The 13,349-nt window shown below is 40.5% G+C and overlaps 1 protein-coding gene and 1 long non-coding RNA gene across 8 annotated transcripts in view; both read left to right on the top strand.

Moving 5' to 3' along the window:
- Positions 1 to 13,349, top strand: part of LOC310730936 — a 208,752-nt gene that overhangs the window by 100,413 nt on the left and 94,990 nt on the right. The window contains exon 5 of the long non-coding RNA XR_014535022.1: positions 4,727 to 4,844. This is a non-coding gene — a long non-coding RNA (uncharacterized lncRNA). The remainder of the gene's footprint in view (positions 1 to 4,726; positions 4,845 to 13,349) is intronic.
- Positions 5,613 to 13,349, top strand: part of LOC310730917 (low choriolytic enzyme-like) — an 81,184-nt gene continuing 73,447 nt past the window's right edge. Inside the window, exons 1-8 of one of the 7 annotated variants that reach the window (XM_083550155.1) lie at positions 5,613 to 5,762; positions 5,906 to 5,936; positions 6,035 to 6,100; positions 7,287 to 7,439; positions 7,524 to 7,641; positions 7,749 to 7,927; positions 8,152 to 8,233; positions 8,312 to 8,887. In XM_083550155.1, coding sequence (XP_083406281.1) covers positions 5,697 to 5,762; positions 5,906 to 5,936; positions 6,035 to 6,100; positions 7,287 to 7,439; positions 7,524 to 7,641; positions 7,749 to 7,927; positions 8,152 to 8,233; positions 8,312 to 8,438 — 822 coding nt within the window. In that variant the 5' untranslated portion in view covers positions 5,613 to 5,696 and the 3' untranslated portion in view covers positions 8,439 to 8,887. Of the gene's footprint in view, positions 5,763 to 5,905; positions 5,937 to 6,034; positions 6,101 to 7,286; positions 7,440 to 7,523; positions 7,642 to 7,748; positions 7,928 to 8,151; positions 8,234 to 8,311; positions 8,888 to 13,349 lie in introns of those variants that run through there. The other 6 variants (XM_083550154.1, XM_083550153.1, XM_083550152.1 and 3 more) reach the window with 6 other exon arrangements.

Raw genomic sequence — 13,349 nt, 5'->3', positions numbered from 1 at the left:
CAGTCGCACTGACTTCACATGTCATGAAGGTGTTGGAGGACCGAGTTTTGGCACATCTAGGACTACTGGTTAAACCCTCTCTGGTCCCACTACCTTTTGCCTTCCAGCCTCATGTGGACATGGATGATGGGGTGATCTACTTGTTGTAGTGTGCTCACTCTTTTCTGGATGGATGTAGTGGTATTGTAAGAATCACGTTTTTTAATTTCTCCACTGTCTTAAATACAGAACAACCATTTCTACTGGGTGAGAAACTGCTCAGGATGGGTGGCAGCAAGTCCATTGTGTCCTGGATAACTGAGCTGTTAGATAACCCCAGTTTGTAAGGTTGGGGAATTCCCTGTCTGATGTTGTAGTCAGTAATGCAGGAGAACCTCAGGGGACTGTCCTTCCCTTTATTCCTTTTTACTCTGTACACCTCAGATTTCCAATACAACTCTGAGTCCTGACACCTACAGAGGTTCTCTGATGACTCTGCAGTGTGGGGTGTATTAGGGATGGACAGAAGTCAGAGTACAGAAGACTTCTGGACAGATTTGTGGAGTGGTGCACCAGGAATCATCTGCTCCTGAACATCATGAAAACCAAGGAGATGTAGTGGACTTTAGAAACTGTAAAACTGTGATTAAGCCATTTCCATCATGGGTGAGAAGGTTGGGGTTGTGAACAACTACCTGTACATGGGTGTTCACCTAAACAGCAGATTGGACTGGAAGACCAACACTGATGCTTTGTAAATAAAGGGGTTAAGCAGACTTTATTTCCCGAGGAAAAGCACATCCTTCAATGTATTCAGCAGGATGCTGGAAATCTTTATCAGTCTGTTTGGCAAGTGCCCTTTATAGTGATGTGGTCTTCTGGGGGAGCAGCATCAGTGTCAGGGATGCAGGCAAGACCAATAAAATCATCTGCATACCTGAATACATTATCGGACACAAACTGGAATGATTGGAAAAAGTGAGGGACAACAATCTCCTGTCAATCATGTCAAATCCATCACACCCACTACACTATCCCATACGGAGACAGCGGAGTATTCTCCAACAGAGTGATTCAGAGTCACTGTCACAAAGAACGATTCAGGAAATCATTCCTACTGTATGCCATTGCACTGTATAATGACTCACCTCTCTGTAACATATGCAAATAGTAACTTAAATACCCATCCTATTAAGCACTGTGACTTTACACACACACACATACATACACTGACAATTTGCACAATTTCTTTCTTTTTTTATTTCTTCTGAATTGTAAGCATTATGCAATTGAGAATGAATGACTGATTATGCTTTTACAAAAACAAAACAAAGGAAGGCATCCAAGATTGAGGAGAAGCTGACTTCATGAGAAATTTGAACAACATTGAACTCACCTTACCTTAAAACTGTCACTAGGGGGTGCCAGATTTATACAAGCAAACCTGGAGCAATAAAAGACATTTTGCCTTCAATTACCAAACTCTGTGCCTGAAGTGGAAGCCAGACATCACAGACGAGAATCTGGTTAGCCACATCCTGAACAACATCAACCCAAGAATTGCAGGTGGCCTGAGAGGGACATTGATCAATTTTGTACAGATGGTAGGCTTCAAAAGTAGAGTAAGACTGCATGGGAGCAAAATACTTTTGGCAGAAGGTTGGCCTGCAGACATCAAAAGAATAAAGCAGCAAGAGACAACCTGGAAGCCAAGGATCCTCAGAATTACTGCTACTGACCCACAAACCCAGCAGAGGCTCATTATGGCAGATGGGAAGGTGCATCGTGACCAAGCAAAGCAGAAATTTGACCTCTTCACTTCTGGGGTTAGACTTTATTTGCAAGACTGCTCTCAGAAGAAAAATATATTAGTCATCCTTTTATTCATCACCAGTGGACATCAGATCGGCTGAGAAAGAAAAATTAGCTAGAAACATAGGCAAACTTGTATTATGTGTTACCATGACTCAAACAACATGGAGGAGCTGATATGGTTAACGAAGGCTTGGACGTTGTCACCTCCAACACCTTAGCATGGACTGCAATGGTGAAGAACAGGATTTTCACACTAGAATTTGTTTTGCTGCTTAAGTACACCATAATAGAAGAACATATTTGCAAGATGTTACAAGTGGACATCACGGAGCCCTTCATAGCTCACCATGGTCCTCTCCTGTTCTAGAGCTAAAATTGGACTTGTCTTATCCATTTTGCATGGACTGCAGGAAGCTGAAAAGCAAGACCATTCTGCATTCTACAGCAGGCTGGTAGTGGTTTGGGCAGTAAAGAAATGGAGGCATTTTCTGGAAGGTAGTGCATCTTCACTGACCATCCAGACCACTTGCCTGGGCATTCATTTGTTTAAAGACCTCTTCCTGGCTGACAAGTTGGGTCTTGAGGCTTCCACAGTTCTGGTTATATCTGCACTCAACATCAATCAGATGCCGTATCCAGAGCATTCGAACCCTGTATGCTGGGTTTCCTAGTGCACCTTTCTGCTCCGTCTCCCATCAACAACATATGGACCTGCCTCATTCCCTGTCAGAGAAAACTCATGTCTAAAACACAGACAGTACAATGAAACAACTAAAGAAGACACCACCACACTAAAAAACACCTAAAAACACCGCCATATTGGCGTTTGAGGTCCACCAGGGGTTACTTTATAAAAGATTTTCACTGAAAGACCATGGGGGAAAAATACCAATTTAGTGTACCCTCTTTAACACCCTACATGACTTCCACTAGAATCCACACCCTGGGAATTATTACACATCTATAAGGTGATGTATAGGTGATATCCACAATATGATGTGGAAAAAAGAGCATAATACTTTACCCATCATAGTACATATTAGTGTTTAAATTGATGAGTTCTATTTGAAAATTGTTGACATTATCTGTGAACATACTGTTTAATCATAACTATGATATTAACTGTGTTTTATTGTCAAACTTTTCAGTAGGAAATTAGAAAAAATCCAGTCCAGATTTCTCTCTGAAATGAAATTATACAGTTTTAACATCGTGTCTCCACATTGAAGAGTTAATATGGATGTTTTAAGCTTTTTAAACAGATTTCTAGGTTTAATTATTCTATGATTTGCTTTAGGTTCACTAAATAGAGAAACAAAATATTTAGACTTTGCAGATGCCATTGTGGCAAAATCACACATGATTGATATTCTACTAGATCAGGGGTCACCAACATGGTGCCCACAAGGACCACATGCGTCGCCTGTGTGCCTTTTCTAAAAATAGTTCACCATAGCGCCACTTACCTGTGAGCTGCTTCTAATGTTTTTTAAATCACACTTACATTGGTGTGAATTTGAAAATGACAATATTAAAATATAGATGACTAGATATAGATGAATATCATTATTTATTTATAATAACATAATTAAAGGTAAATTGAGCATTTTTTTTATTTTAGAAGTATTAAACTGGTAGCCCTTCACATTAATCTGTAACCAAGAAGTAGCTCTCAGTTTCAAAAAGGTTGGTGACCCCTGATCTAGATGTTATTCTTGAGTACATCAAACCAGGGAACCACTCAAAGTAGGAACACAAGTTTGTGCCTTATTAGTTTTAGGAACGCTTATTAGTTTTAGGAATCCTAAGCCTGACAGCATGGTGTACCACCAACAACCAGACTCTTCACTTCTATAAAATCTGTTCACTGCTATCGCCTTTATCTTTATTATTATAAATATAAAGGCGATAACGGTGAACAGATTTTATAGACGTGAAGAATAAGATGATTCCACCACGTAGAAGCAATGTTTAATACATAACTACAGAATATTGCACAGTACCACAATTGTTCCTTAAAACCATTCCATAACACATTTTTGACAATTTGTGATGGTTTTTGCCACACAATGTGAATACTTACAAAATCTGTAGTAATTGGACTAAAATAAAATGCTTTAAATATTTGCCTCACGTGCATTCTTTTACCTTTTACCCAGAACAAGTGGGAAACATAAGGTAGCATATTAAAGTCTTGTAAAGATAATGGAAGATACATATTTAAAGTATTCTATAACATGACCTTCCTCATGGCCTGTAGTTTTATGTGGAGCCTCCTGAATAAAGAAATTGATTTCACACTTCAACACAGGTCAAAAGATCCATTTTTCGATTTTTGCAAATCGAGATATATATATATTTAAATTCAATAAAAAAAAATGAATTGGCCCGAGTCCAGTGCACATCATGTAGACTCATTACGGTCGACGACCAGCTCGCGGTGGTTCTCCTCGGTTTTGAATTTTTTTGGACTCCGAACAAATTTCACAGCATTCTCCAAAATTTCCTTTTTGTTGTACAGGTGCAACTCTTCAGTGGGTTGCAGGAATGATAAGCAAGTTTTGCCCTTAAACTGCAATGTCTGTGTTTACTTTCACACAGTCCACCATAGGTTTCTCCACACTCTGGGCTTTCATGTGCAGTACCGTAGAGACTAATTGTTTTTATTTTAATTTAACACAGTTCTAAATAAATAACCCAGTCATTAGTGTTGCACAGGTCAGGTGACTCTCAGTGACTGTCTCAAGCTGGATAAATGTGGAGGGTTTTGTTATGAAGGACATCCAGTGTAAAACATGTGCCAAATCTAAAATGCGGATCACGAATCAGAATTTCATGGCGGATCGGTTGAGACCCGGGTTACCAACGACCACCACAGGTATCATTAACAACAGGGTACCAGTGGAAATTTCGCTGCTGTTGGCTGAGGGAGGAGAAGGAGAGGAAGAAGACGTCTACAGAGACAGCAGGGAAAGGAGAAGTGGAGGAGAAGGAGAGGAGGAAGACGTCTACAGAGACAGCAGGGAAAGGAGAAGTGGAGGAGAGTGGAGGTTCAGGTTGGACACTGAGGTAGGAGAAAAGGATTTGTAGCGATTGGCCAGACAAATCTCCACAAGCAAAATCCAAATTCTGGTGAAACATCTTCCCAGTGGAGTGGAGGATATTATAACAGTGTTGTGTCTAGAACATGTTTATTGAAGAATCAGACTAAATGTGTAATAGGTCAGGTGCGTGAATTGCTAAGAAGCAGAACAAAAGAGTAAGTTGTTGGTTTAAAGACACGATTTACACCACAAACAGCAAATGGGACTTAATGTGAAATAAAATATCCAGACAGGTGTCCAAAAACTTTTGGTTGTTTAGTCAATCTATTAAACCCTTGAGATTACTGTCGATAGTAAACTCTTAGAAAATCTTTGGACTGCAATGAATAAGAACCATTATTTTTGCAATGGTTTAGGACTATAATTTCCACAAACAGTTTTGCATGCTGTAAACTCTCCTCTGGCATTAACATAAAGGATGCGCCTATAAGGATAAAATTAATTTTCCATTATTGTAATGTCCATTATTAAAAATAGCTATACAAATAAAATGTAATTAAACAAATAAATCTGTAGCCCTAAAATTTTAATCTACACAATTTTGAAAAACTGCTTTATAATTTTCATTTATTTAATATAATTAGAATTTATATCAGCTCAAGTTTGAACAGTTGAAAACTTTTAGAAAAGGTTCAGAAGTACTTAAAAAAAAAAAAAGGCTGAACATTTTTGGATAAGATTTTCTAGAAAGAGAAGCTGCTTTGTGTGAAAAGGAAGTGAGAAACACTTGAGAGTATTTAAGCTGTTCTTCTGCAGCACATTCTCCACTCTCACTGCTGATACACTGAGACTTTCATCATGTACCTGATACAAGGCATCGTCCTGCTCCTGCTCAGCGTCAGTGTTCAGAGTCATTCCATTAGGGTGAGTTACAGAAATATTAACCACATTAAAGATATTATGGATAATTAAAAGAAAATAATTCATATATTAATTAATGTATTTAATCAATATAATTAATGTATTTAATTAAAATGTGTATATATAAATATTTATTTATCAAACAGGCATTCGTTAATGAAACCTCTGAGGAGATTGGTAGGATTCACACTTTTAATGAATTTATCTGTACCATATTTTATTTTTACATCAAATACTCATATCACATTTTACTAATATTATTAATTCCATTTCAGATAACAGCATTGACAGTGATTATTACTCAGTTTCTGCCATAATTGAAAGAGCCAACAAGAATGCAGGTAAGAGAGAGAGAGAGAGCGAGAAAGCGAGAGAGCGAGAGAGAGAGAGAGAGAGAGAGAGAGAGAGAGAGAGAGAGAGAGAGCGAGAGAGAGAGCGCGTGAGAGAGCGCGCGAGAGAGAGAGAGAGAGAGAGAGAGAGAGCGAGAGAGCGAGAAAGAGAGAGCGTGAGAGAGCGAGAGAGCGCGAGAGAGAGAGAGAGAGAGAGAGAGAGAGAGAGAGAGAGAGAGAGAGAGAGAGAGAGCGAGAAAGAGAGAGCGTGAGAGAGCGAGAGAGCGCGAGAGAGAGAGAGAGAGAGAGAGAGAGAGAGAGAGAGAGAGAGCGAGAAAGAGAGAGCGTGAGAGAGCGCGCGCGAGAGAGAGAGAGAGAGAGAGAGAGAGAGAGCGAGAAAGCGAGAGAGTGAGAAAGAGAGAGCGTGAGAGAGCGAGAGAGAGAGAGAGAGAGAGAGAGAGAGAGAGCGAGAGAGAGAGAGAAAGAGCGAGAGAGAGCATGAGAGAGCGAGAGAGCGCGAGTGAGAGAGAGAGAGAGAGAGAGAGAGAGAGAGAGAGAGAAAGAGTGAGAGAGAGAGATAGTGAGAGAGAGAGAGAGAGAGAGAGAGAGAGAGAGAGAGATAGTGAGAGAGAGAGAGAGAGAGAGAGAGAGAGAGAGAGAGAGAGAGAGAGAGAGAGAGAAAGAGAGAGAGAGAGAGAGAGAGAGCGAGAGAGAGAGAGAAAGAGCGAGAGAGCGCGAGTGAGAGAGAGAGAGAGAGAGAGAGAAAGAGAGAGAGAGAGAGAGAAAGAGAGAGAGAGAGAGAGAGAGAGAGAGCGAGAGAGAGAGAGAGAAAGAGCGAGAGAGCGCGAGTGAGAGAGAGAGAGAGAGAGAGAAAGAGAGAGCGAGAGAGAGAGAGAGAGAAAGAGCGAGAGAGAGCGTGAGAGAGCGAGAGAGCGCGAGTGAGAGAGAGAGAGAGAGAGAAAGAGTAAGAGAGAGAGAGAGAGAGAGAGAGAGAGAGAGAGAGAGAGAGAGAGAGAGAGAACATTCAATAAAACACTAAACCACATCATAATGCACTGATGTACTAACAAACATTTTCACTAGATCGAGTGTCAGTGGTTTTGAGACACATAATAAACATGAATAAACTGATACATGAATGAAACTGCATACACTAACAATCTCAGTGTTCAATCCACAATTGTGTTTTGCTGAACAGGAAAGCCAGACGGTAATTTCACCATTATACATGGTGACATAGCCGTGTTCACTGGACTCCAGAATGCAGATCCATGTACTTCTAATAAGTGCATGTGGATCAGAAGCCAAGATATGATGGTTTATGTGCCTTATGTCATTTCCAGTCAGTACTGTGAGTATAATATTTTATCTGGCTTCAAAGGAATATTTGTCAGAGCTTCATTATTTACCTTTAACAAGCTTCTCTTTCTGGCAGCACCACCTGAAAAAGATGTTATCCAGCATGCAATGGACTCCTTCCAAAAGTCGACCTGTATCCGATTTGTACCTCGCAGAAAGGAAGTAAATTACATTAATATAATCTCAGACAAAGGGTATGTCACTAATCCTGTTATTGATGACTATTTTGACAAACAGTTTCACCTCCAATCCAGTTCTCATGTAATGAAAGCAGTCTTGAGGATGTATTTGTGCTGTACAGGTGCTACTCTTATGTTGGACGCGTTAATGGAAAGCAGGTTTTGTCCCTAAACCGCAACGGCTGTATGTACCACAAAGTTGTCCAACATGAGCTTCTTCACGCTCTGGGATTTCATCATGAGCAGTGCCGTAGAGACCGTGACAAACACGTCAGAATCCTTATCCGAAATATCAGGAAGGGTGAGCAGGGAATCAATTTTATTTCTTATTTCGAACTAATAAAGTTTATTCATTTTAATTAATGACCATAACATTGTTCATGGCATCTGGGAACTCAAAGATTCTGTTCCTCAATGAACTGAAATGTTTAGTGATGAATCTAGAAATCCAGTTTATTTCTAAAATGTTTGTTCTGACAGTAAAAAGCAGTTAATGATCTAATTATGTGATTAAAATATTCACAGATGCATTAATCAATTTTGTGAAAGTAGCCACCAACAATTTGAACACTCCATATGACTACAATTCCATCATGCACTATTCGAGGTAAAATAATCATTTTCTTTCTTATTTAAATAACGGCACGATTATATGCATAACTGAAATCACACTTTATTGTTCTAGGTATGCTTTCTCCATGAACAGCTATCCGACCATCCTCCCTACACCAGACAAGTATGTTTCCATCGGACGTGCCACTGAGATGAGCCACAACGACATTCTGCGTGTTAACAGGCTCTACTGCAGTTAAACATCATCAGTGTGTTCCGAATGCTTTCACAAATGTTCTGCTTTCCGTTGTCACATTTTAAATATATTCTTTTCTTTAATCTAGATTTATTTCGCTTCTACTTTTGATGCTATTTAGATCTGCTTTTTTGGGGAGGCACTGGATTACTGATCAAAAGGTCAGTGGTTGAAGCCTAATAATAAAGTCTTAGAGCTCTTATTTCTGATTAATTGCTTTAGGGGCACTGTAACATGACCGACGGTGCCCCCAGATTCCTACCATCACTGGGATATGCAAAGATTTTCACTGTGTAATCTGTAATTTACATGTGACAAGGAATTTATTTTTTACATGCAATTAAAAAAAATAAAAAAAATAATAATGCATACAAACATTAGTGTATGAATTCATATTTTGATAACAGGTGGTGGGCTGCATCGTTCTTCTATCTTCTATCACATTATATTATCTCTCACACCCATATGTGGTTCTTCCCCAAACTGTTATATAGCATGCATTTATTTACATATACTAATTGTGTAAAAGCTGAGATCAGCTATTATGCAGAAAAGTTAAGGGCCTTGCTCAAGGGCCCCACACTTGCAGCTAGGATAGCTATGGTTTTAATCCTTAATCTTCAGACTAGTAACTCAAGAGCCTAACCATTATTCCAACATAGCTTTTATTGTAAAATGAGAGCTAAAGATTTGTGAGTTTGAGCACAGAATTGGATGAGCACTTTGGGAAGTGTAGTCCAGGGTGGCCATGTTTGTAGTTTGCAGTGTTTGCTGGGAACTGAAGTTTGTGGACTGCCATGGCCTGAAAGAAACACACAATTTTCAAGAATGTCTTTTTCTTTCTTTTCAGACCTAAACATGTGGCATGTGGTCTAGCATCATCTCTGGATTCTCATCTGTGTTTTATTATGATCAGTTTACCTTTGACCTTCTTTTTGTGCTTTCAGGAACACACACACAGCCTGTGTGCTTAGACCTCACAAAGCAAAAGCTACTTCATTGTTTTTGATAAGTGTTAATTTTTTCATAAGCTCACTGACAATGTGATCAAAATAAAGAGCTGGCTCTGCCTGTCTCTCAGTTTTTCTCCATAGTCTTGCATGCCAGTGTCCTAGGGTACCCTAGATAGATAACCATGGAAATGGAAGCCTGCCAAACCATTCATTCTGCACACCAAGCATTAGCAAAGTTTTAAAACTGTCATGCAGCAGAATCTGATAGCCAGTAGGTTCTCCAGGGGCCACTGCACCCCACCACATCTTCAGTTGTGTCTCTTGTCCATGTGCCACATGTGACACTCACAGTGTGAACTAGTTACTATGCGGGCATTTTCAGTTTCTTACACTCGCAGTGGTTGGTTGCCCTTTGTACTACTTTCATCAGATGATTTTCTGTAACTGGTGATTAATGGCAGAGGGGACGGACATGCAGATCAACCTGGCTATACTGCAGCAATTCAATGCACAACTCTCAACAGGAGGTTTAGATCAAGTCCAGTGGCACCTGGCTTCCTCTATTTAATTTTATCTAAAGCCTTCTACACCCACTGGGATTGGAGCAAAACCTGCGTAGCCTGTTCTTGCAACGGTTTGGGTGTGTTTGTCATATTACCACAAACATCTGCCTATATGGTGTAATATATATATATTTATATATACAGTGGGTACGGAAAGTATTCAGACCCCCTTAAATTTTTCACTCTTTGTTATATTGCAGCCATTTGCTAAAATCATTTAGGTTCATTCTTCTTCCTCATGAATGTACACACAGCTCCCCATACTGACAAAAAAAAAACAGAATTGTTGACGTTGTTGCAGATTTATTAAAAAAGAAAAACTGATATCACATGGTCCTAAGTATTCAGACCCTTTGCTCAGTATTTAGTAGAAGCCCCCTTTTGATCTAATACAGCCAGGAGTCTTTTTGGGAAAGATGCAACAAGTCTTTCACACCTGGATTTGGGGATCCTCTGCCATTCCTCCTTGCAGGTCCTCTCCAGTTCTGTCAGGTTGGATGGTAAACGTTGGTGGACAGCCATTTTTAGGTCTCTCCAGAGATGCTCAATTGGGTTTAAGTCAGGGCTCTGGCTGGGCCATTTAAGAACAGTCACGGAGTTGTTGTGAAGCCACTCCTTCGTTATTTTAGCTGTGTGCTTAGGGTCATTGTCTTGTTGGAAGGTAAACCTTCGGCCCAGTCTGAGGTCCAGAGCACTCTGGAGAAGGTTTTTGTCCAGGATATCCCTGTACTTGGCCGCATTCATCTTTCCCTCGATTGCAACCAGTCGTCCTGTCCCTGCAGCTGAAAAACACCCCCACAGCATGATGCTGCCACCACCATGCTTCACTGTTGGGACTGTATTAGACAGGTGATGAGCAGTGCCTGGTTTTCTCCACACATACCGCTTAGAATTAAGGCCAAAAAGTTCTATTTTGGTCTCATCAGACCAGAGAATCCTATTTCTCACCATGTTGGAGTCCTTCAGGTGTTTTTTTTAGCAAACTCCATGCGGGCTTTCATGTGTCTTACACTGAGGAGAGGCTTCCGTCGGGCCACTCTGCCATAAAGCCCCGACTGGTGGAGGGCTGCAGTGATGGTTGACTTTCTACAACTTTCTCCCATCTCCTGACTGCATCTCTGGAGCTCAGCCACAGTGATCTTTGGGTGCTTCTTTACCTCTCTCACCAAGGCTCTTCTCCCCCGATAGCTCAGTTTGGCCGGACGGCCAGCTCTAGGAAGGGTTCTGGTCGTCCCAAACGTCTTCCATTTGAGGATTACGGAGGCCACTGTGCTCTTAGGAACCTTAAGTGCAGCAGAAATCTTTTTGTAACCTTGGCCAGATCTGTGCCTTGCCACAATTCTGTCTCTGAGCTCTTCAGGCAGTTCCTTTGACCTCATGATTCTCATTTGCTCTGACATGCATTGTGCTCTGGAAGGTCTTATATAGACAGGTGTGTGGCTTGCCTAATCAAGTCCAATCAGTATAATCAAACACAGCTGGACTCAAATGAAGGTGTGGAACCATCTCAAGGATGATCGGAAGAAATGGAAAGCACCTGAGTTAAATATATGAGTGTCACAGCAAAGGGTCTGAATACTTAGGACCATGTGATATTTCAGTTTTTCTTTTTTAATAAATCTGCAACAATGTCAACAATTCTGTGTTTTTCTGTCAATATGGGGAGCTGTGTGTACATTCATGAGGAAGAAGAATGAACTTAAATGATTTTAGCAAATGGCTGCAATATAACAAAGAGTGAAAAATTTAAGGGGGTCTGAATACTTTCCGTACCCACTGTATATAAAGCTTTTCAATACTATATATTAAGAAATGGCAGTTATGTTAGTAGTGGAAATTATACCATTATTCCTTTAACAATTGATAGCTATGGCTAATACTGACCATGTTTTCTGTTCCATTGCACACTGTCCTTTATTAAAGTCCATTTTAAAAGAAGCAGGGACCTTGTCAAGCCATTAGTAAAAAGATTACTTGAAATTACTTTATGGATTGTGCAATGTGATAGAAAGGAAGCCATACCACTCAGTGTGTGGCAGAGGCGTTCTTCTCTGATATCTTCTAAATTGTTTTTCTAAAAGAGACCCTGAAGATTTATCACTTTTAATACATTTGACTGTTTTAAGGTGAGAAAAACAAAAACGTTAGATAGTGTATCTGTCACATCAAGAACAATGTACAGACAAATGGGCTGGTAATTTAATCAAAAACCATGATTGTTTTTTATTCAATCAATAAACATGCCAGAAAACATGATTTATAAGTTCCTTCATCATATATATAACTGCCTATTTTTCCAATCGGTTTGAGTTGTGCCAGTTTGGTGCCCTTCTGTTTGAGATGTTCAGAACTCTAGAAATGTTTTACCATTTGTTCCATAGAATCAACTTTGCACAAAGTGCATATTCCTCTGCCTATTTGGATGATATAATAATTTAAAGCGGGGAGTGGTGGTTCCAGCGGTTAGGGCGCTGGGTTGCCGATCGGAAGGTCTGGTGTTTAAGCCCCGGTATCGCCAAGCTGCCACTCTTGGGCCCTTGAGCAAGGCCCTTAACCCTCTATGCTCCGGGGGTCCCTTACGAGGGAAATATCAAGGTCCGTGACGTCGGAGTGACGTGGGGCCGCCTTCCCGTGGGCTCACCACCTGCAGGAGGGACCGTAAGGGACGGTGCTGTGAGGATTGGGCAGCAGTCGAAGGCGGGGGCCTGCTTAGACTGCTGCCCCCGCGACCCGAATTACGGATAAGCAGGAGAAAATAAATGAATGAATGAATGAATGAATGAATGAATGAATAATTTAAGGGAAGGGAAGCATGTATATTGTGAAAAGCAGGAGTCCTAAAACTGAACCTTGTGGCACCCCCTAATTTACTTGCAGTAACCTGGATAGTTCTCCATTTAAGTCTACAAAATGGTAACGATCGGACAGGTAGGATTTAAACCATCTTAATGCCTGTCCCTGAATACCAATGTAATTTTGTAAGCGATCCAGGAGATGATCATGATCTATAGTGTTGAATGCAGCACTAAGATCTAGCAAAACTAACAGCGAGATGTAGCCTTGGTCTGAAGCTAAAAACGGGTCATTAGTGATTTTAACTAGAGCAGTTTCTGTGCTGTGATGGTCCAGTAGTGGCAGAATGGCTTGAGGCAACCAACTGGATGTAACTGCAATGCTTCCTAAGCTATGCAAAATGTTACTGCTGATCATCTGTGACTACAGCCATGTTGCACTAATCATCCCCTCCTTCATTCCTTCTATTTTTTTACCCATCTTACTCTTTCATTGTGAAGGTCTAAGCCTCAGACTCAATGCCTGACCTCTGCTTAATGAAATTATCAAGTTTGCCCTAGAGCATATGTGTCAAACAACATGTCAAACAAAACACATCCTGCCTGG

This window comes from Silurus aristotelis, assembly GCF_946808225.1.
Source record: "Silurus aristotelis genome assembly, chromosome: 9".
In the NCBI taxonomy this organism is placed as follows: domain Eukaryota; kingdom Metazoa; phylum Chordata; class Actinopteri; order Siluriformes; family Siluridae; genus Silurus; species Silurus aristotelis.
The sequence above is the reverse complement of the archived record's forward strand: the minus strand, read 5'-3'. Positions and strand labels throughout refer to the sequence as shown.